We start from the raw sequence: 24000 nt of genomic DNA on the forward strand, positions 1-24000 counted from the left end.
ACAGGCACCAGTGCCAGTGCCCCCAGGAGGGGAAAGGCCCTGTATTCCATACCCCTGCAGCAGCCAGTCCCGCCCAAGCCCTGGGCCCAGATCAGAGCCAGCAGCCCCTTCCCCTGCCCCCTAAGCCAACTGGGCCACTCTCCTTTGAAAATGAGAGACTGAAATGCACTGGTTTGAGTCCTGGAGATCCAGGCTGAGCTGAGTCCCGGGCCTAGATGCTTCATATGGTTCTGCAGGAAGATCACCCCCCCGTGACATGATAAGAAAGGGAATGAACAGGGGGATTCAGAGATTCCATGGCCAAAACAGACTACCTCACACATTCAGCCCAACCCCTCCAGCACACACTGGCTGTATCATTTCTCCCAGGTGCTGGATTCAAGTAAGATGCCTCCTTAAAGGCTCCAAGCGATGGTGAATCCCTCCTCCTCCTTGGGGAAGCTCTTCGAATGGCTGTGGAAATTGCATCTGAGGTCAAGGTTAAATTGGTCTAAATTCAACTTCCAGCCGTTGGGTCTTGCTATGTCTTTGCAGCCGTGGTGAAAAGTCTCCACTACCTGCTCTTTTTTTCAAGTGTAAGTACCTGCATCCAGCGATCAAGTCAGCTCTCACCCTTCGCTTTGATCAGCTGAATAGACTGAACCCAGCATGCAACCCTAGCTCATTTTTGTGGCCCTCCTCTGAATGTTCCACACCCTGCTGGAAGTGTGTACGCCCGAACCGGACGCAGCATTCGAGCAGCAGTCACACTGACACTGGGGGCACAGGCAAGCCCATTCCCTGCTACTCGCTATCCCGGCTTGTACACCCAAGGGTCACGTTAGCCCTTTTGGCCACAGGGCTTCACTGGGAGCTCATATTGAGGCAATTATTTTTTATGCCAGCTACGTCCTTTTCTGAGTCACTGCCTGAACCTGCACTGTTAGCTTCCAGACATATTACCTTGAATTTGGATGTACTGAAATTTCTCAAGGTTCTCTGGGAATGGAGTGGGGTCTAGTGGTTAGAGCAGGGGGGAACTGGGAGCCAGGACTCATAGGTTCTATGCCTGACTCTGGCAAGGAAGTTGTTTTGGTGCCTTGTGCTGGTGGAAGGGAATGGGAGCCAGGACTCCTGGTAGAAGTTGGAGGTGAGGGGTGTCAGACACTAAGGCCCATTAAACCTACTGCCATTTTGCTGAGGCTGTGGTGAGCCCCATTAATCCTCATGTGGGACGAGCTCCCCCACCCTTGTTTGACACATCGGACGCAGCAGAAAGAGACGAGAGGCAGGTACAAAAGCTGAGTGTATTGAGTCCCCTGTGCAGTGGGGGGGTTGGGTCTCCCTGTTCTCAGCCCTGGCTTGCCCAGAAGTGGGCATCAGCGTCCGACAGCTCCAGCAGATGGCGCTCCAAGAGCTCAGCATCCTCAGGGAATCGCTCGGAGAAGGAGCGGATCAGTCCTGCTGCGGTACCCTCGTACTGCACCAGGGTCACATCCTCGCCTGCAGAGGAGGGGGGAGACAGGGTCATGGCATTGCCCTCATCACAGCCCCTCACCTCACCGCCATCCCCCTCCCCCCCTCTCACCCCCCCCCCTCTCATGTCCTTGCCTGCAGAGGGAGAGGGGATGAGACGGGGTCACCGTGTTGCCACCACAGCCCTCTGTATTGCACCCATCCCCTGCTCCTGTACCCTTCCACCTGCCCCTACACCTTGTTACCCCACATCAATCACTCCTCATGGGCTCCAATCTTAGCCCATCACACTTTCTCGGCACCCTCTCCACCCTGCACCTGGCACCAAGGCCCCACAGGTCTGAACTCCCAGCTGGCATAGGACTGGGGTAAACCAGGGCTCAGTTACCCGAGGGGGGCAGCTGGGGTGGGAGTTGTGGGGCAGAACTGTACCCGCCACGTGAGTGTCACCCCAGAGCAGGGTGCATGAGGGAATCGGGGGGACCCCATACCCTCCAGGCAGTGTTACCCCGTAGTGAGGTAGATAGAAGGCTGGGCAGTGCCGGGGGATTCCATACCTTCCAGGCGGGTGTTGGCCTGCACAAACATCTTGCGTGCCTCCTTGCGTAGCAGCACAGTGTCACGCAGGCTCAGGAAACGCACAGGCCCCTCATCTGTCACGGCTGAGAAACCCCCGTAGAGCGCCCGGCCCCCCGCCACATCTGCCGTCGACTTCAGCACCTGCAACACAAAGGGGGCTGAGACCCAGCCAACCCCCCCCGGCAGAACCGCCCCATGCCCCCACAACACAGCCACGGCCCCACCACCCCCACTATGGTCCCCCTCACAAAAACAAGCACTGCCTCACTGAGCCCCATTGTCGAGTAGCACAGCACCCCCATTGGGGCCAGCACTGACTGTGAGAGGAGAGCGCCCCCTACTGAGCCCCCAGCTTGCTCACTGCAGCCCTGCCCTGCCTCACCTGCAGCCTTCGCAGGAACCGCTCGATGGCCGGCTTCCCCACGGGCAGGATCTTGTTGCGGTCAAGAGTGATGAGTGCATCGGGTTTGCCGTCAGCACCTGTGGTGTGTTGCAGCGACACCAGCCCCTCGCCCGCCTCCAGCAGCACCCGCAGGATCACGAAGCGTGCCTGCATGTGAGCCTGGGGGAGAGCAGCAAGGTGCAGTGATGAGCCCAGGAGTCCTGGCTCCCAGCCCCTTTCCCTCTAATCCACTAGATCCCACTCTCCACCCAGGGCTGGGATAGAACCCTGGCTCCCCCTATACACTACAGCCCTACCCCCGCCCCCCAGAGGAGGAGTCAAAGGCTGCGCTGCCTCCTTTTAAAGGGCCAGTGCCCTGCCCCCCTCTTCCCCAACTCACCTGGCGCCAGGTGCTGGTCTCAGGGGTGTAGAACTCCAGCCCTAGCAGCCCGGCCCGCACCATGTTCAGCCAGTTGATGTAGATCACGTCTTCCGCATCCTCGCCTTCCAGCTCAAAAATCCTGTGGGGGGCAGGAGGGAGTGAGGGAGGCCCACTGGGGAACCCCCAACCTCCCATCCCCCCCACTGGGGGGATTGTTGCTGAATTCCTGGACCAACTGTCCCAAACTCTGCAGGGTACCCCCTCCTTCCCCCCAGCCATGACCCCCCAAAACTCCGCAAGGTTCCCCCATCTGTGATCCACCCCCAATGAGCCCCCTGAAAATACACCAGGTCCCATACCGTAGACCTGGGACCAGGGAATGTGTCTGGATGTGGGGGGCCCGGATACAAAAGCCGGGGGGGATGACACTTGCTGACAGTGGAGGGCAGCAACAAGTGCAAGGACACCGCCCCCCCCGGGGTATCTGCAGGACAGCAGCATTCTCCTGAGCCCCAGACCCGGCCATCCTCCATCCTCCCGCCACTGTCTCTCAGTCCCCAGTGACAGCCCCCACCTCCCCACTCATCACCCTGTCCATACCCAGGTAATATGACCCTCCCCATGACAGCCACCCCCACCACCCAAGTGACCCTCCCCATCCGCCTGCTGTCCCCAGCCCTGGCGATACGCCTTGTCCCCCCCACCCAGGACCCTCACCGGAGCACGTCCTTGTTGAGGCAGAGGTAGAGCCCCACGCACTCGGCCCGACACTCCTCGTAGCTCGATGCGATGGTGGAGAACTTGCTGTCCCACGTCTCGCCACCATGGTACCAGCTCTGGATCTGTGTGTGTGTGGGGGGAAGTTAGGGGGCAGGGCTGGCACCTGAGGGAACCCCATAGGCAATGTGGGGGGCAGGGCTAGGGGGCTGGGACTGATATCCAATGGGACCCTATAGGTAATGTGGGGAGGAGGGGTCTGGGGAAGACACGCATGGGGACATTATAGGGGTTGGGGTGCAGGGCTGGCAGGTGGGGGGCACCCCAAGGTGATCACAGATGTTCAGTGTAAGCTGGCTTTGCCACTTCCCTTCCCCCATTAAGATCACTGCACTCCCCTCCCTCCCCCATTACCACCACTTCCCCTCCCAGCTCCCTTACCAGTTCCCCCGTCTCCGGGTTGATCACAGCCTCTCTGTCGAAGTTGCAGGTGCCCTTCTCCTCCTGTGGAACGGGGGAGACATTAGCATCCACCCTCAGCCAGCACTGCCGCGCCGCACCAGCCGAGCGAGTCCATGGGGAGAAGCATCATCCCAAACACTGCGTACAGGGATCCCTCACCTTCAGTGGAGATGCAGCCTCCTCTGGGGTGGAGCGCAGGGGCTGTTTATACAGGGATCCTTTCCCCCTCCCTCCCCATCCCCTGCCAAGGGGGTGCTTACCTGCACAAAGAGCTTCCCACTGCCGTGCCCCAGCAGCTCGTGAAGCCCGACCTGCACCTCAAATGATGGCCCCTTCCACTTAATGTACAGGTCCTGCAAGAGACCCACAGCCTCAGCCAGCTATGGTGTGCGGTGCCCCTTCCTCCCAACCCACAATCCATGCTTCCCCAGCCTTGGCCTTCTCCCAACCGCCCCCAGCTCTGCCAGTGCCCCTCAATCCTGACCCACTGCCCCCCTGCTATCCCAGCCCTGGGTTCCCCCGACCCCCACAGCTCTGTCAGTGCCCCTCAATCCCGACCCACTGCCCCCCTGCTATCCCAGCCCTGGGTTCCCCTGACCCCCACAGCTCTGTCAGTGCCCCTCAATCCCGACCCACTGCCCCCCTGCTATCCCAGCTACAGGCTCCTGACCAGCTCTCCCAGTGCCCCTCAGTCACAACCCAGAACCGCTGCTATCCCAGCCCTGGCCTTCCCCCAACCCCCACAGCTCCGCCAATGCCCCTCAACCCCGACCCACAGCTCTAGGCTCCCACACACCTTGTCCTCCTCAGCGAGGAAGGTCAGTTTGTCCTTCTGGGTGGCATAGGCCACTGACAGCACGTTGCCCAGGGACACGTTCTTGAAACCTTCGGTCTGGCGGATGTCGTCATCTGGAGAGGTGGGGGAAGCAGACACTTGGCTCAGCACCCCCCACCTGCCCCACACTGTGGCCCCAAACCTTCTCCCTGCAGCACAGCGCCCCCTAGCACTGCACTAGGGTCAGCAGTGACTAGGAGAGGAGAGAAGCAGCAAAGAGTCCTGTGGCACCTTATAGACTAACAGACGTATTGGAGCGTGAGCTTTCGTGGGTGAATACCCACTTCGTCGAATGCACTAGGAGAGGGGAGAGTTACACTCCCGGCCAGGAGAGGCTGAACTGCAGTGATCTGACCTCTCCAGGAGATGAACCTCCCTAGAAGCTGCTGTAGATTGTTCCAGGGAAAGCTGCCAGGGAAGATTTCATTATTTACAAACACTTTGGCTGGGAGAGCATTAGAGGACTGTCACATGGAGGAAGGAGGACTTTTATACCAGCCAAAGGATGGTCTGCGACTCTCTGGGCATTTCTGGGACAAGTCGCAGTGAAACTGCAGCAAAATGTCGACTTGCTTTAATCAAATATGTAAACCATTGCAGGAAGAATTGGAGGATCAGGGACTGTCTACGTTGCTGGCATTACAAGATAAGATAATTGCTGCACCAAATGAGGAGCAAACAGAAACAACTGAAGAGGAGACAATTCAGACACAGAGTGCTGAAATATTTAAATGGCTTGAAATACAGTCTTAGGAAAGCATGAATGAAATTAACAAGCCAAACCCCTGTGGAAAATCTGCCACCCCCAGCCCAGAAAACAGAACCAAGTCTAAGGAAAGATTTTAAAACAGGGCAGACTGGGAATGCCAACCAAGAGGACAGGCTAAGCCTAAACAGTCTGGCTTATCAAACTGAAAGTGGAATTCACAAGGGGTACGCTGAGGCAGAGACAATGGAAGCTGTGATCAAGGCAGTTTGCCCAGGACTGAGCTTCAGGAGTTACTTGGAGGGAAAAACTAATCAGAGCCTGCCAAAACTGAGGGTATATTAAGGTCCTATTACCAGGAAAAAGATGCAACTGAACTTTCCCGGCAGCTCTCAAGAGCAGCACAAGATGACACATCTCAGGATTTGCTACTCCCAGCCCTTGATCTGAGACAGAAAGTACTGTCTGCCTCACAAGAAGCTGATTCTCACTGAAAATATGATGCTGTGCTACAGACATGACTTTACTGGAAACCAAGCTACCTGGTATTACTTGAAAAATCCAAAAGCAGGTAGATCAAGAACCACATGAAGAGATGGGACATTGAGGAGCAGAGCAAGTAATCAGTCTTGCAAGAAATTGGTTTTATTGGCCACAGACGAAGAGAGACAGACATTGTCACTAGAGTCTGTCCACGCGACAAGCAAAAGAACCCTCACCAGCCTACCAGAGCACCATTAACTCACAGTTACAACAGAACCATCTGGGCTTGTATCAAGCGACTTCTTGCATCTAGACAGAAGCAAAGGAGGATATGAATATATCTTAGTCATAAGGGATCACTTCACTAGATATGTCCAAGCCTACCCTCCCACCACCGAGTCAGGAAACACCATGGCAGACTAGATCTTCGGTGACTTTGTTTTAAAATTTGGTTTCCCCAAAAGGATCCAAGAGGCAGAGGAATAAAATCATTTATTCCAAAGGTTACAGCACTACAGTAAAACAAACTCCTTGCACAACTCCAAAGCATCCATGGGGCAAAGGACATGTGGAAAGGCTGAATCAGGCTCTGCTGGGTAGGTCGAAAACCTTGCCGGAAGAACAAAAGTCAAATTGGTAGGATTCCCTTAATAAAGTGATTTTTGCCTATAACTGTACATGAAATGAGCTACTCGGTTCTCATCCTTCTGTTTTATTATAGGGAAGTTCAGCATATTTGCCCATTGACATTGCACTTGGTTGACCTATAAACTCTCAGTCTGCACCTGAGAACTGTAAAGATTATGTTGAGAAATGGAAACAGCAGACGAAAGAAGCTTACAAACCAGCATCAACATGTTCTCAAAAATCTGCTACTCACAAAAGGAATCACTGTGATTAGAAAGTGCACGGTGCTGCCCTCTTGCCAGGTACACCAGTACTTGTCCAGAGTCTCCCAGAGAGAAGGGGACCAGACAAATTAAGATTGTAGTGGGAAGATAAAAAAATCATGTAGTACTTCACAGGGAAGGAGACAGTCTAGTCTAGTTCTTGGTCAAGGTATAGTCAAGGTCCGGACTCCAGGGAAAATAATAAAACCCAACAACAATAATAATGATAATAAGTAAATAAAAAGATGTTGGGGTCCATTAAAAAGCGTCTGGCGATCTGGATTGGGCCTGAGATCCACCTGTTGACTACCCCGGTCTAGTCTATGAAGCACAAGCAGAAGACAGGAAAGGAAGTGTTGGCAGTGAAGAACCCTATCTTCTACTTCCCTATGACTTCCCCTTGGATGTAACACCACTACAGAAGACACACAGGACAAGGCAAACTAACACCGAGGGAAATGAAGAGGAGGACAGGAATTCGGACTCCAGAGACTCTGAAAGTGAGAGTGAAGATGAACTACATTGCTGATGGTATCCAATGCTGCCCATGGCACAGAGACTCTGAATCCACAAATATTTCTTCTCCAGCTGGGAAATGAGGATCCCGTTGACTCTGTACATTTGGAAACTGCTGGTCACATTGATGGGACATTTGCAACAGCCGCTGAACAACGGGATTATCAAAATGTGACCATGGAACCTGAAACCAGCAGTGCCCTGGAGGACAGATCGCTGACACACAAGGTCGGCTGACTAGGAAGAGAAGAGCCCCGCAGATGCTGATACAGGAACAGTTAGGGCAACTACTTATCAATGACTAAATCCAACTATTGGACCGGTGAATGCACCAGGAGGGTGTCCTCGTGTTTGTCACATGCCATACCCAGTACCTATTCCTGCACCTTATCCGGCATTCTATCCAAGACTGATGTAGGGGATATTGACTCACACTGTGGATGTCGATCTACAGCGTTTTATGGCTCTGGATAGTTTGTAATTCTGTTAATTTAGTGTGTTTCCCTACGTAGCTTGCCATATGCCCAGTGACTTGGAGTTACATGGTGATGCCACCGATCACATAGGAACTGTTATTCCATAAGATATGAACATCTTTGGGGACTGAAGGTAGGGCGACCAGCAAGTGTGAAAAATTGGGACAGGGGGTGGGGAGTAATAGGCGCCTATATAAGACAAAGCCCCAAATACCAGGACTGTCTCTATGAAATCAGGACATCTGGTCACCCTAATTGAAGGTGTTCAGAACTGACTATTCCATTGGACAGCGGAACTAAAATTGCTGCAGAAACTTTCTGCTGAATGTGAAATAAATGGGAGAGAGCTGCAGAAGGTCCCACCGTCAATCCCAGAACTTGTGACTGACGAGAGGCTCAACGGACAATGACAGTGATGTGCTGGGACTATTGCTAATAACTCAAACAGATGGACTGGGTTCTGTTTTGCTCGGGAAGACATTACATGAACTGGAGGGAGTGTAGTACTCCAAAGGGAATGTCAGGGTTAGAGTTGCCTGTGCCATGTCCCTTTAAAGATTGAAGGTCTGCCAAGGGGGTCCAAAGGGGAAGCTCTGGTTACAGCAGCAGCAGCATCTGTGCTCTGAAAGCACTGAGCAGTAATGGGGCTTGTGCAACGTGTGTGGCCGTGTCTGGGTTTTGATACAGAGCTTAATAAAACTCCAGTTTTAAAGCTGTCCCTGGACTGGAGTGTAACAAGAGCACATATTGTACCTTCTACCCTGCTCCCTGCAGCACAGTGCCCCCTAGTGCTGCATTGGGGTCAGAACTGATTGCAAGGGGAAAACACCCCCTACTGAATCCTCCCTGCAGCACAGTGCCCCATAGGGCCTTGCTAGGGCATTGAGGCCAGCACTCACCATGAGGCGAGAGCATGTCAAGGGGACAGACCAGCGGGCCTTACATGTGGTCTGGTCTCCCACCCCAGTGACTGGGATGCAGATGCACGGGATTGTGGATAGTGCCAGGCAGGGCCGCCCAGAGGGGGGGGCAAGAGGGGCAATTTGCCCCAGGCCCCGCATCCCGCAGGGGCCCCCGTGGCTCCGGTTGAGCTCCCGCAGGCATGCCGGCGGCAGGTCTACCGGAGCCCGGGACGAGTGGACCTGCCGCAGGCATGACTGCGGAGGGCGCGCTCGTCCCGCGGCTCGGCTGGATCTCCCGCAGGCATGACTGCGGCAGGTCAACCGGAGCCGCGGGACCACGGCAGGTCCGCTCGTCCCGGGCTCCGGTCGACCTGCCGCCGGCATGCCTGCGGGAGCTCAACCGGAGCCAAATGCCGCCCCCCAGGGAAAGGGCCGCCCCTGAGCGGGGGCCCCCCGCCACCGAAGACCCCGGGCCCCCGGAATTCTCTGGGCGGCCCTGGTGCCAGGGTGGAAGAGGATTGTGGATAGCTCCTGGGAGGCACCTGGGATTCTGGGAAGGGATGCAGGCAGGGAGGATTGTGGGTAGCCCCCGGGGAGGTGCAGAGCACTGTGGGCAGGGCCGCAGGCACAGAGGATTATGGGTAGTGCTCACAGTTGGGGATGTTGATGCCAGCCGGGATCCCACTGCCTGCGAATGTCAGCACGTCCAGTGAGGTGAAGTCCGGCGTGAGGAAGGTGTCCTTCTCGAAGGCACGGGGCCAGGGCAGCTCCAACAGCAGCTGCTCAGCCGACTCCACCAGCTGTGCAAACTTGGCGCTCATGGCCTTGTTCACGACGGCCACAAATCCTGGGGGGGCGGGGGGGGAGGGAGAGCGGGTGCTGTGGACAGGGCTGGCTAGTACTGGCCCGCCCCTGCCAGCCACTCTCTGCCCACCACCACCACACCCCCACAAGCCCACTGCAGAACGCAACCCCACACAAAACACCCCAACAGTCACACAGAACTACACCCCTCCCCTACAACTCCCACAAAGCAATTACAATATATGACCACCATCTCCAAAACACACCTACAGTATACAATTGCAAGGGGGACACAGCCACAACCCCCACTGAAAGAATGACACTACACGACCACACAACCAACTCCCCCCAGCAGTCAGCCACACCCTACCAGTTACAGTACAAAAGCACACCCAGAAAAACACACCCACACACACAGCCAACCCATCCCCTCCCTCCCACTACTCCAACCCCTCCTGGTCCCCCAGGGTCCTTTGAGGCTGGGATCTGGGGGCCTCGTGTTTTACCTTCAAACTCCCCCCGGGAGCCATAGGGGTCTCGGTAGCTTTCAATAAAGCCGATGTAACTGTGGAAGGAGAGAGCACATTAAATGGCCTGGCCTGCCTGGACTGGGGGGGCTCTAAGAGACAAGCCCCCTGGTTCGCTGATCCCAGGAGGCGAATGTCCCTATCAACAAACTCCCTTCTCTCCCAGCCCCCGCTCCCCGGCTGGCACCTGCCCCCCTGGCTGGCACCTGACTTCTCTCAAAACTCCTGGCTGCCAGCCCTCCCTGCTCTAACCCACCGAACCCCACTTCCTTGCCACAGCTGGGGACAGAACCCAGGAGTCCTGGTTCCCAGCTCCCACCTTTCGACAATAGGCCCCTTGTCACGGATCCAGCAGCGGGAACCTTCCTTGTGGGCCGCAATGGAACCTTGAGTGAAGCTACGGATGTAATGCTCCAGCATGTGCTCCTGGTTGGTGTTGGCAGCATGAGTCTGGGAGAGAAGAGGGGCAGACACCTAGATCATCGACTATTCATCTGGCTTCAGCCATTCCTCTCCCCACCCCCCAATAAATTCCTCTGCCCCCATCACCATCTCAACCCCAGGAAGTGAGAACCCAGGAGTCCTGGCTCCCAGCCCCTCCCCACTCTCCGCCCAGAACTGGGAACAGAACCCAGGAGTCCAGGCTCTCAGTCCTTTGTCCCTAAGACTATCTTCTCTCTCTGGATATAAAACTAAGGTTTCCCCTTGGTGGCAGAGTTAGGGTTTAAAACCTACATAAGCCACTGGGAGAGACCTCCCTTCCCCCACAACAGAGCCCCCCACAGCTCAGTGCACACACAGGGGGCGGCAGGGGTACACATGCCTTGGTGTGCTGTAGGTTCTCCACCACTCTCTCCAGCAGGGGTGCGTAGTCCCCGCGGGTCACACGGAACGTGCAGCCCTCAAACTCAAAGCTGCGTAGCTTGGGGGCCAGCTCATGGTCGACGGGTGCATCTGGGGAGAGACCCAGAGACAGATAATTCAATGGGGGAAGGGAGAGAGTGGGGAGCACAGGCCGGGAGCTAAGCATGGGGGTGGGATCCAGGCAGCAGGTGAGGGGGGAGTACAGGCTGGGGGATTAGGGAGAGATCCAGGCAGCGTGGGGAGCACAGGTCAGAGGAACTCAGGGAGGTGGGCACTGTGGGGAGCACAGATCAGGGGGATCCAAGCAGTGAGGGGCAGAGAAGGTGGAGTCTTACCAGTGCCCAGCACTGATGCCAGCCGCACCTCATAGCATGTCTGCCCTGCCTTGTCCTTCTCCTTGAAGAGCCGTGTGTTGTAGGCACTGATGTTCTGAGAGAGATGCGGAGATGGTGTTGGAGGGGGTAGGAGATTTACCCCATCTGACCCCCCACTTCAGTGGGCACCCTACAACCCCATGCAGAGGCACTGGAATCAGAGTGGGGGATGGGAAACCTGGAGGGCGCAGACCCCAAGAGGTCTGATGCTGGGCACTGCCCTATGGGCACAAGGGCCGTAGCAATGCAGAGGCAGCAGACACACCCCATGGAGGTGGTCAGGCTTGGGGCTGCCCTGTGCGGGGCTGTCTGGGGGGACCCGGTGAGATGTCCCACGTCAGCGCGCCAGCAAGTACCTGAGAATCGAGGAATTTCTGGGCTAGCTGGGCATCCTCCAAACAGCAGTTCCCAGAGAAATAGGTGGTGGTGCCCTGAGGGGGAGGGCATGGTGTTACAGAGAGACTGCTAATCCCCCCTCCCCGCCACTGAGACCGCTCACCCACCCCCTCCCCACTGCCAGCCATGGCCACCGACCCCCATCTCCCTGTTGCTAGCCACGCCCACTGCCCCCCCCATCTCCCTGCCACCAGCCATGCCCACTGAGACCCCCCCGTCTCCCTGCCACCAGCCATGCCCGCTGACCCCTCCGTCACCCTGGTGTCAGCCATGCCCACTGAGACCCCCAGTCTCCCTGCTGTTAGCCCTGCCCACGGGGACATAGCCCCCTGCCGTCAGCCACGCCCACTGACCCCCCCATCTCCCTGCTGCCAGCCACGCCCACTGACCTGCCGTCTCCCTGCCACCAGCCATGCCCACTGAGACCCCCCCGGCTCCCGGCCCCCAGCCACGCCCACTGACCCCTCCGTCACCCTGGTGTCAGCCATGCCCACTGAGACCCCCAGTCTCCCTGCTGTTAGCCATGCCCACAGGGACATAGCCCCCTGCCGTCAGCCACGCCCACTGACCCCGTCTCCCTGCCATCAGCCACGCCCACTGACCCCCCCATCTCCCTGCCGCCAGCCACGCCCACTGACCTGCCGTCTCCCTGCCACCAGTCACGCCCATTGACCCCCTGTCTCCCTGCCACCAGCCACACCCCACTAACCGTCTCCCCCGGCAGCCAGGGCAGATAGAAATTTATTTTTTAAATCATTTTTTAATTTACATCCAATTTTTGATCATGATATCCATTTCTCTTTCCAAAGAAAATAAGAACATAAGAACAGCCCTCCTGGGTCAGACCAAAGGTCCATCTAGCCCAGTATCCTGTCTGCCAACAGTGGCCAATGCCAGGTGCCCCAGAGGGAATGAACAGAACAGGTTATCATCAAGTGATCCATCCCCTGTCGCCCATTCCCAGCTTCTGGCAAACACAGTCTAGGGACACCATCCCTGCCCATCCTGGCTAACAGCCATTGATGGACCTTATCCTCCATGAACTTATCTAGTTTTTTTTTTAAATCCTGTTATAGTCTTGGCCTTCACAACATCCTCTGCAAAAAGTTCCACAGTTTGACTGTGCATTGTGTGAAAAAAATACTTCCTTTTGTTTTAAACCTGCTGCCTATTCATTTCATTTAGCGACCTCTAGTTTGTGTTATGAGAAGTAATAAATAACACTTACTTTCTCCACACCAGTCATGATTTTATAGCCCTCTATCATAGCACCCTTAGTCATCTCTTTTCCAAGCTGAAAAGTCCCAGGCTTATTAATCTCTCCTCACAGGGAAGCCGTTCCGTACCTCTAATAATTTTTGTTGCCCTTTTCTGAAATGTTTCCAATTCCAATATATCTTTTTTGGGATGGGGTACTATGGATTTATATAGAGGCAATATATTTTCTGTTTTATTATCTATCCCTTTCTTAATTATTCCCAACATTGTTTGCTTTTTTGATTGCTGCTGCACAGTGAGTGGATGTTTTCAGAAAACTATCCACAATGACTCCAAGACCTCTTTCTTGAGTGGTAACAGCTAATTTATACTCCATTATTTTATATAGTTGGGATTATGTTTTCCAATGTGCATTACTTTGCATTTACCAACACTGAATTTCATCTGCCATTTTGTTGCCCAGTCACCCAGTTTTGTGAGATCCTTTTGTAGCTCTTCACAGTCTGCTTGGGACTTAACTATCTTGACTAGTTTTGTATCATCTGCAAAATTTTGCTACCTCACTATTTAATCCTTTTTCCAGATCATTTATGAATATGTTGAATAGTACTGGTCCCAATACAGCCCCCTGGGGGATACCACTATTTACTTCTCCCCATTCTGAAAACTGATAATTTATTCCTACCCTTTGTTTCCTATCTTTTAACCAGTTACCAATCCATGAGAGGACCTTCCCTCTTATCCCAAGACAACTTACTTTGCTTAAGAGCCTTTGGTAAGGAACTTCGTCAAAGACTTTCTGAAAATCTAAGTACACTGTATCCACTGGATCCCCCTTGTCCACGTGCTCGTTGACCCCCTCAAAGAATTCTAGTAGATTGGTGAGGCACAATTTCCTTTTACAAAAACCATGCCGACTCTTCCCCAAAAAATTATGCTCATCTATGTGTCTGACAATTTTGTTCTTTACTATAGTTTCAACTAGGGCTGTCAAGCGATTAAAAAATTAATTGCAATTCATTGTGCTGTTAAACAATAATAGAATACCATTAATTTAAATATTTTTGGATGTTTTCTACATTTTAAAATATATTGATTTCAATTATAACACAAAATACAAAATTTACAGTGCCCACTTTATTTTTTATTACCAATATTTGCACTGTAAAAACACAAAATAGTATTTTTCAATGCACCTAATACAAGAACTGTAGTGTAATCTCTTCATCATTAAAGTTGAACTTACAAATGTAGAATTATGTACAAAAAAACCTGCATTCAAAAATAAAACAATGTGAAACTTTCAAGCCTACAAGTTCAATCAGTCCTACTTCTCGTTCAATCATTTGAAAAAATTCGTTTACATTTGCAGAAGATAAGGCTGCCAGCTTCTTGTTTACAATGTCACCTGAAAGTGAGAACAGGTTTTTGCATGACACTGTTGTAGCCGGCGTTGCAAGATATTTACATGCCAGATGCGCTAAAGATTCATATGTCCCTTGACGCTTCAACCATCATTCCATGCTGATGACGAGTTCTGCTCGATAATGATCCAAAGCAATACGGACTGATGCAAGTTCATTTTCACCATCTGAGTCAGATGTCACCAGCAGAAGGTTGATTTTCTTTTTTGGTGGTTCGGGTTCTGTAGTTTCCACATCAGAGTGTTGCTCCTTTAAGACTTCTGAAAGCATGCTCCACACCTTGTCCCTCTCAGATTTTGGAAGGCACTTTAGATTCTTAAATCTTGGGTCGAGTGCTGTAGCTATCTTTAGAAATTTCACATTGACAAAATGGAAAAAGATACCAAAGTGTCCTTAAAACAAACAACATGTGCTGGGTCATCATCCAAGACTGCTATAACATGAAATATATGGCAGAATGCGGTTATAACAGAGCAGGGGACATACAATTCTCCCCAAAGGAGTTCAGTAACCAATTTAATTAACGCATTATTTTTTAATGAGCCTCATCAGCATGGAAGCATGTCCTCTGGAACGACGGCAGAAGCATGAAGAGGTATATGAATCTTTAGCACACCTGGCACGCAAGTATTTTGTGACACCAGCTACAACAGTGCCATGTGAACACCTGTTCTCACTTTCAGGTGACATTGTAATTAAGAAGTGGGCAGCATTATCTCCCACAAATGTAAACAAACTTGTTTCTCTTACCGATTAGCTGAACAAGAAGTAGGACTGAGTGGACTTGTAAGCTCTAAAGCAGGGATAAGAAAACTACAGCCTGCGGGCCGGAGCCATTTTAAGGTGGCCCGTGAGCTGCCTCAGTGGCTTGGCCCTGTTCCGGCTGGGGTGCTCTGTCATGGCCTCACCATGCGGCTTGGTCTTGCTTCGGCCGGGGCCACACCACGCTGCTCCCGGAAGCTGCAGCATGGCCCCGCTCCAGCTCCGCGTAGGAGCCTGGAGAAGGGACTTGCCACTACTTCTGGGAGCTGCTTGTGGTAAGCACCACTTGGAGCCTGCACCCCCTGAGCCTCTCCCCACACCCCAACCCCCTGCCCCAGCCCTGACCCTCCTCCCGCTCTCAAACCCCTCAATACCAGCCTGGAGCACCCTCCTGCACCCCAAACCTCTCATCCCCAGCCCCACCCCAGAGCTGCACCCTCAGCCGGAACCCTGCGCCCCTTCCTGCACCCCTCCCCCAGCCCTGATTCCCTCCCGCCCTCCAAACCCTTCAGCCCCAGCCCAGAGCACCCTCCTACACCCCAAACTCCTCATCCCCAGCCCCACCCCAGAGCCAGCATCCCCAATTTTATGAACAGTCCTGGCCCGCCATACAAAATTCCCCAATGTGGCCCTTGTGCCACAAAGTTTGCTCACCCCATTCTAAAGTTTTACATTGTTTTGGTTTTGAGTGGAGTTATGTCACAAAAAACCCTACATTTGTAAGTTGCACTTTCATGATAAAGAGATTGCACTACAGTACTTGTATGAGGTGAATTGAAAAAATACTATTTCTTTTATTGTTTTTACAGTGCAAAATTTGTAATAAAAATAATATAAAGTGAGCACTGTACACTCTGTATTCTGTGTTGTAATTTAAATTGATATATTTGAAAATGTAGAAAAACATCCAAAAATATTTAAATACATTTCAATTGGTATTTCTGCTGTTTAATAGAGCGAGTAATGGCAAGTAATTTTTTTGAGTTAATCGCGTGAGTTAACTGATCATATTAGCTATCCCCCAGTCATTTGATTTAAATGATACAAAGTACAGTTAATAGTTCTGCAATTTCACATTTGAGTTCCTTCAGAACTCTTGGGTGAATACCAGCTGGTCCTGGTGACTTATTACTGTTTAGTTTATCAATTTGTTCCAAAACCTCCTCTAAAGACACCTCAATCTGTGAGAGTTCCTGGGCTTTGTCACCTAAAAAGAATGGCTCAGGTTCGGGAATTTCCCTCACATTCTCAGCCATGAAGACCAATGCAAAGAATTCATTTAGTTTCTCTGCAATGACCTTATTATCCTTGAGTGCTCCTTTAGCAGCTCAATTGTCCAGTGGCCCCCACTGGTTGTTTAGTAGGTTTTTTGCTTCTGATGTACTTAAAAAAAACCATGCTATTAACTTTTTGATTCTTTGGCTAACTGTTCTTCAATGTGTTTCAAATTCAGTTTGAACTCCTGACAGGCTCTGGCAAGGCCAAAACTTACTGCAAACCATTAGAAACACTGAAAGAAATACACAATAATAGGATATGCTGCATGGATGAGCCCTCCTCAGATCTTTAAGGGGGGACGTGCACGGCTTGTGTAATTATATGAGCAATTGGGCCTAAACCATCTTTAATGGCTGAGGACGAGTCAAGCTTTATACATGTCACAACGGCCTGCGTGTTCTGAGGCTGGAGCAGAGAGAGACCTGGGCACGCCATTAGTTTGACAATGAGCAAACTTTGCTATCTGCATTACCTCAAACCACAGCTCTTTCAGTTTCTGTTCTGCACAAAAGCTTCCGCCTTAATTTAGTGCTCTAGTTCAGCGTTTTTCAAAGTTCGAATTGGGTCACAGCATGGAAGGCACTGGGTCGCTCTGGTCAGCACTGCCGACCAGGACGTTAAAAGTCCTGTTGGCGGTGCTGCCCAGCTAAGACAGGTTAGTGTAGGGGTTCTCAAACTGGGAGTCAGGACCCCTCAGGGGGTCACGAGGTTATTACATGGGGGGTCACAAGCTGTCAACCTCCACCCCAAACCCCACTTTGCCTCCAGCATTTATAATGCTGTTATAAATTAAAAACATGTTTTTATATATTTAAGAGGGGGGTCACACTCAGAGGCTTGCTATGTGAAAGGGGTCACCAGTACAAAAGTTTCAGACCCACTGGGCTAGTGCTTACCTGTTCTGACACTGCGCTGTGCCCCAGAAGTGGCAAGCAGGGGGTCCAGCTTCTAGGCAGGGGGGCTCCGGGGCTCCGTGCACTGCCCCTGCCCCGAGCACCGGCTCCACACTTCCATTGACCAGTTCCCAGCCAATGGGAGCTGGGGGAGGGGTGGTGCCTGCAAGCAAGAGCTGCGCAGAGCCACTTGCGTACCTCTGCCTAGGAGCCGGACTTGCTGCTGGCCACTTCAGGTGCAGCATGGTCCGCAGTGCCAGGACTGGCGGGAAGCCTGCCTCTGCACCCCAGCTGCGCTGCTGACCGGGAGCCACCAGAGGTAAATCCGTGGCCCAATCCCCTGCCCCAGCCCTGAGCCCCCCCTGCCCCAACCTGGAACCCCTTCCTGCACCCTAAACCCCTAATCCCCAGCCTCACCCTAGAGCCTGCACCCCCAGTCCAGATCCCTGACACTCTGACACCCTCGCATCCCAACCCCCGCCCTGAGCTCCCCCAAACCTAGAGCTCTTCCAGCACCCCAAACTCCTCATCCACAGCCCCAGCCCAGAGCCTGCATCCCCAGCCCAGATCCCTGACTCCCTCCTGCACCCCAACCCCCTGCTCCAGCCCAGAGCCCCTTCCCACACCCTGAACCCCTCATTCCCAGCCCCACCTACACACCCTAATCCTCTGCTCCAGCCCTGAGCCCCTCCCACACCCCAAACCCCTCATCCCCAGCTCCGTTGGGTCACAGGCATCAACAATTTTCTTCAATTGGGTCCCCAGAAAAAAGTTTGAAAACCATTGCTCTAGTTCAACCACGAATTAATTCAGGGCAGTCCTGTGGCCTGTGTTATATAAGAGATCAGACTAGATGACTGCAGTGGTTCCTCGTAGCCTTAGAATTCATGAATCTATAAATCAACCTGTTTGGTGATACTGGTGGTAGAATGTCTGTGCCTAACTGGGTAAAGAATGTCAGTGAAGCCAAATGGCAAAAATTAAGATGTTTGTACACTAATGTGAGGAGCCTAGGTAAGAAAATGGAGGAACTAGAGCTACTGGTGCAGGAAGTGAAACTGGATATTATAGGGATAGCAGAAACATGGTGGAATAGTAGTCATGACTGGAGTACAGGTATTGAAGGCTACATGCTGTTTAGGAAAGACAGAAATAAAGGCAAAGGTGGTGGAGTAGCATTGTATATCAATGATGAGGTTAACTGTAAAGAAATAAGAAGTGATGGAAGAGTCAGAGAGACAGAGAGAGAGTCTGTCTGGGCAAAAATCACATTGGGAAAGAAAGCTACTAGAGCCTCCCCTGAGATAGTGCTTGGGGTATGCTACAGACCGCCGGGATCTGATTTGGATATGGATAGAGACCTCTTTAATGTTTTTAATGAAGTAAACACTAATGGGAATTGTGTGATCATGGGAGACTAACTTCCCAGATATAGACTGGAGGACAAGTGCTAGTAATAATAATAGGGCTCGGATTTTTCTGGATGCAATAGCTGATGGATTTCTTCACCAAGTAGTTGAAGAACCAACAAGAGGGGATGCCATTTTAGATTTGGTTTTGGTGAGTAGTGAGGACCTCATAGAAGAAATGGTTGTAGGGGACAACCTTGGTTCGAGTGATCGTGAGCTAATTCAGTTCAAAATAGATGGAAGGATAAACAAAAATAGATCTGGGACTAGGGTTTTTTATTTCAAAAGGGCTAACTTTAAAGAATTAAGGAAATTAGGGAAGTGGATTGGACTGAAGAACTTGTGGATCTAAAGGCAGAGGAGGCCTGGAATTACTTCAAGTCAAAGTTGCAGAAACTATCAGAAGCCTGCATCCCAAGAAAGGGGGGAAAAATCATAGGCAGGAGTTGTAGACCAAGCTGGATGAGCAAGCATCTCAGAGAGGTGATTAAGAAAAAGCAGAAAGCCTACAAGGAGTGAAAGATGGGAGTGATCAGCAAGGAAAGCTACCTTACTGAGGTCAGAACATGTAGGGATAAAGTGAGAAAGGCCAAAAGCCATGTAGAGTTGGACCTTGCAAAGGGAATTAAAACCAATAGTAAAAGGTTCTATAGCCATATAAATAAGAAGAAAACAAAGAAAGAAGAAGTGGGACTGCTAAACACTGAGGATGGAGTGGAGGTTAAGGATAATCTAGGCATGGCCCAATATCTAAACAAATACTTTGCCTCAGTCTTTAATGAGGCTAATGAGGAGCTTAAGGATAATGGTAGGATGACAAATGGGAATGAGGATTTGGAGGTAGATATTACCACATCCGAGGTAGAAGGCAAACTCGAACAGCTTAATGGGACAAAATCGGAGGGCCCAGATAATCTTCATCCAAGAATATTAAAGGAACTGGCACATGAAATTGCAAGCCCATTAGCAAGAATTTTTAATGAATCAGTAAACTCAGGGGCTGTACCGTACAACTGGAGAATTGCTAACATAGTTCCTATTTTTAAGAAAGGGAAAAAAGGTGATCCGAGTAACTATAGGCCTGTTAGTTTGACATCTGTAGTATGTAAGGTCTTGGAAAAAATTTTGAAGGAGGAAGTAGTTAAGGACATTGAGGTCAATGGTAATTGGGACAAAATACAACATGGTTTTACAAAAGGTAGATCGTGCCAAACCAACCTGATCTCCTTCTTTGAGAAGGTAACAGATTTTTTAGACAAAGGAAACGCAGTGGATCTAATTTACCTCGATTTCAGTAAGGCATTTGATACGGTTCCACATGGGGAATTATTAGTTACATTGGAAAAGATGGGGATCAATATGAAAATTAAAAGGTGGATAAGGAACTGGTTAAAGGGGAGAGACTACAACGGGTCATACTGAAAGGTGAACTGTCAGGCTGGAAGGAGGTTACTAGTGGAGTTCCTCAGGGATCAGTTTTGGGACCAATCTTATTTAACCTTTTTATTACTGACCTTGGCACAAAAAGCGGGAATGTGCTAATAAAGTCTGCGGATGACACAAAGCTGGGAGGTATTGCTAACACAGAGAAGGACCGGGATATCATACAGGAAGATCTGGATGACCTTGTAAACTGGAGTAATAGTAACAGGATGAAATTTAATCGTGAAAAGTGCAAGGTCATGCATTTAGGGATTAATAACAAGAATTTTAGTTATAAATTGGGGACACATCAGTTGGAAGTAACAGAAGAGGACGACGACCTCGGAGTATTGGTTGATCACAGGATGACTATGAGCCGCCAATGTGATATGGCCGTTAAAAAAGCTAATGCGGTTTTAGGATGCATCAGGCAAGGTATTTCCAGCAAAGATAAGGAGGTGTTAGTACCGTTATACAAGGCACTAGTGAGACCTCATCTGGAATACTGTGTGCAGTTCTGGTCTCCCATGTTTAAGAAGGATGAATTAAAACTGGAACAGGTATAGAGAAGGGCTACTAGAATGATCCGACGAATGGAAAACCTGTCTTATGAAAGGAGACTCAAAGAGCTTGGCTTGTTTAGCCTAACCAAAAGAAGGTTGAGGGGGGATACGATTGCTCTTTATAAATATATCAGAGGGATAAATATTAGGGAGGGAGAGGAATTATTTAAGCTTAATACCAATGTGGACACAAGAACAAATGGATATAAACTGGACACTAGGAAGTTTAGACTTGAAATTAGATGAAGGTTTCTAACCATTAGAGGAGTGAAGTTCTGGAACAGCCTTCCAAGGGGAGTAGTGAGGGCAAAAGACATATCTGGCTTCAAGACTAAGCTTGATAAGTTTATGGAGGGGATGGTATGATGGGATAGCCTAATTTTGGCAATTAATTTGGCAATTGATCTTTGATTATCAGCAGGTAAGTATGCCCAGTGGTCTGTGATGGGATGTTAGATGGGATGGGATCTGAGTTACTACAGAGAATTCTTTCCTGGGTGCTGGCTGCTGAGTCATGATCACCATATTTGGGGTTGGGAAGGAATTTTCCTCCAGGGCAGATTGGCAGAGGCCCTGGAGGTTTTTCGCCTTCCTCTGCAGCATGGGGCATGGGTCACTTGCTGGAGGATTCTCTGCAGCTTGAGGTCTTCAAACCACAATTTGAGGACTTCAAGAACTCAGATGTAGGTTAGGGGGTTATTACAGGAGTGGGTGGGTGAGATTCTGTGGCCTGCATTGTGCAGGAGGTCAGACTAGATGATCATAATGGTCCCTTCTGACCTTAAAGTCTATGAGTCTATGAATGATTTATAATAACCAATGAGAATAAACCTTTCTTTAGGAAAACAACTAAAAAGTACAAAGGCAAAACAAGATGACAATAGATTATTTAAATCAAGGTTTCCTGCTGGCTGATTTAAATCATGATTCAAATCAGTGGTTTAATCACTGATTTAAATCAATCTATCCTGGTTGCTCCCAACCCCCACCCCTCCCCCAGACCAGAATCATCATGTGTGTATGCATGGGGCATTACCTTCTCTCTAAGCCCCAACTGTCTCTGCTGCGGGTCCAGCGAGAACATCAGCTCCCCACACCTATCCCACAGCGACTTCATCTCCTCTGGCTGCTCCTGGAATGCCTGGCTCTGCCAGATCAGCTGCCGGAGCTTGTCCTGGGGGGAAAGGGGATACAGGGACTGAGCTGTGATGGAGGGGGGAATAAGTGGGCTGGAGCCATGGGGTGAGGGAGGGCCAAACAGCCTCCCTCCATGGAACATTCAACTCAATCAGGGACCTGCCCTATAGCCAATGAGAGGGAAGGCATCTGGCACAGAGCTCTTGGCAAGAGGATGATGCTGTGACTGGGGAGCAGTGTCTCCCCATGGAAACTCCAAAACATGTTCCATCCCCATGACTCTGGCATGTGGTCCCTCCCTCTGCCCCCTGCGTCCACAGACTCACCTTGGGCAAGTTGGGCACAAACTTGGTGTCCCCAAAAGATTTGTAGTTCCCCATGTTGGAGAAGACGCCAGCAGCATAAACCAGGAATGCCTAGGTGGGGAGAGGAATGATCAGGGTCCAGCCAGGCACTCCAGTGCCAGGGAGAACCCAGGAGTCCTGGCTCCCACCCTCCCTTCCCCACACTCTAACCTACTAACACACAATCCCCTCCCAGAGCCAAAGAAACCCAGGAGACCAGCCTCCCAGCCCCTCCCCAGTGCTCTAACCCACTAGACCCCACTCCCCTTCTAGAGCTGGAGACAGAACCCAGGTATCTGGGTATGGTGGTACCTGGTACTCCTGGTCAGTGAGGCCAGTGGAGCGTGCCAATTCCCCCAGCTGGTCAGGGTCCTGGGCGCGGAAGAGGCGGGAGAGCAGCACATAGATGGCTGGTGCCTCAGGTGAAGTCTGGAGCAGCACAACCAGCCCCCCATACCAACAGGCACGTGACAGGTAGTGGGCGTAGAGCCGCTCGCTCCGCAGCAGCAGCCGGAAGGCCTCGCTGCAGTCCAGGAGCGCCAGCCCCACATCATTGGGCAGCACATACTGCGAGTCCACCATCTTGCTGGCCAGCCTGTGGGGAGAGCATAGGTGCCCCTCAGTCCCAACCCACAGCCCGTGTTCTAACCACAAGATCCCACTCCCCTCCCACTTCCATATTCATCCCTAGGCTGATTATTTCCCCCACCCCCATAGCTACAGCAGAAGGTCAGCAAGGACAGACAGGGCTATTGCCCCACAGCTGAGCCAAAGTGGCATGTACACAACCAGGGACACAGCCACATGCACAACCACATACTCATCACAACCACACACTCATGCAATGGCCTAACTGACTGACCTATGCAATCACACAACTGTACAATGACACATCCACCCCAAGATGCAGCACCCCAGAGGAGACTAGGTAAGAGATCCTGTATAAACTGCCCCCATGCCTCACCCTAGAGGCAGCTGCATCTCAGCATCACCCCCCACCCGATGACAGTGCCCTCATTGCACGGTGCACCCTTATATTGCAGCAACATCTACACCCACAAGTGCCTGCACACCCTAGTGCACCCCCTCCCACTCCCCCTGTGCCCAGCCCCCAGCTCACACCTAGTCCCTCCCCAGTCCGGGCAAGGCCTATGCCCCCTGCACCGCGGGGGGGCCTTCACCACCCCCAGAACTCCCACTGCTCTGAGGATTCCCCCGAGACCCCCATGCACGCCCCTCCCCCCGGCAGGGCGCGCGAGACCCGCCCTGCCCCCAACTCACGCTACAGCACGCGCCCAGAGCCCCCACCTGCCGCCACTTCCTGCTTGCAGCCCCACCCCCAGCGGCTTTCCATTCATAACCTCGGCCCCCGCCCACCCACCAATCCGTGCGCTCTGCCGGGGAGACGGACACTCTTTGCAGCCAATCGTGCTTCGGGATGGGGAGGACTTCGCTTTCCGAGCTCCTCCGCTGCCACACGCGTTACCCTAAAGGGCTGGTCCGTGCTCTGCCGCCTCAGGTGCTGTTGTCATGTAACTAACGGGAGGGGAAAGGTCCTAAATCCCATTGCCCACCCCCGAGCCTGCCTGTCCACCTGCCCTGGGGCTGGATCGGGGTTGGTGCCCTGAGAGGGGACAGGCCCCGGCTCCCATTCCCTGACAAACCGGATTGGACCCTGCTTTACTTTCCCAGAAGATCAGGGCTGCCCGAGGGGCGGGGGCAAGTGGGGCAATTTGCCCCGGGCCCCGCAGGGGCCCCCACGAGAATATAGTGTTCTATAGTATTGCAACTTTTTTTATG

At 51.9% G+C, this 24000-nt stretch overlaps 1 protein-coding gene across 4 annotated transcripts; it reads right to left on the reverse strand.

The window, feature by feature from the left end:
- Nucleotides 1–1267: 1267 nt before the first annotated feature.
- DPP3 (dipeptidyl peptidase 3) lies at nucleotides 1268–23548 on the reverse strand. 4 transcript variants are annotated; one of them, XM_039482705.1, is made up of 18 exons: nucleotides 23509–23548; nucleotides 22513–22795; nucleotides 22183–22272; nucleotides 21756–21893; nucleotides 11711–11785; nucleotides 11316–11409; nucleotides 10940–11070; nucleotides 10436–10566; nucleotides 10096–10154; nucleotides 9438–9632; nucleotides 4774–4886; nucleotides 4238–4330; nucleotides 3957–4019; nucleotides 3516–3640; nucleotides 2817–2937; nucleotides 2417–2596; nucleotides 2013–2175; nucleotides 1268–1482 (listed from the first exon to the last, which is right to left on the reverse strand). In XM_039482705.1, exons 2-18 carry the CDS (start codon nucleotides 22780–22782, stop codon nucleotides 1331–1333), a joined length of 2193 nt encoding a protein of 730 aa, XP_039338639.1. In that variant the 5' UTR covers nucleotides 22783–22795; nucleotides 23509–23548; the 3' UTR covers nucleotides 1268–1330. The 4 variants fall into 4 exon arrangements, with proteins under 4 accessions (XP_039338639.1, XP_039338638.1, XP_039338637.1 ...); XM_039482704.1 differs by having other exon boundaries at nucleotides 23482–23510; XM_039482703.1 differs by lacking the exon at nucleotides 23509–23548 and adding an exon at nucleotides 23323–23410.
- Between the last annotated feature and the right edge of the window lie 452 nt (nucleotides 23549–24000).

The sequence above is a fragment of the Mauremys reevesii genome, linkage group 7 (assembly GCF_016161935.1).
Source record: "Mauremys reevesii isolate NIE-2019 linkage group 7, ASM1616193v1, whole genome shotgun sequence".
Classification (NCBI taxonomy): Eukaryota; Metazoa; Chordata; order Testudines; family Geoemydidae; genus Mauremys; species Mauremys reevesii.

Excerpts from the sequence above, each read along its gene's own strand:
- DPP3 (XM_039482702.1), bottom strand. Across the intron at positions 10,567-10,939 it reads AGAACCTACAGCACACCAAG|ACTCATGCTGCCAACACCAA; the intron begins GCATGTGTACCC and ends CTTCTCTCCCAG. Across the intron at positions 10,155-10,435 it reads AAGGGGCCTATTGTCGAAAG|TTACATCGGCTTTATTGAAA; the intron begins GTGGGAGCTGGG and ends CTCCTTCCACAG.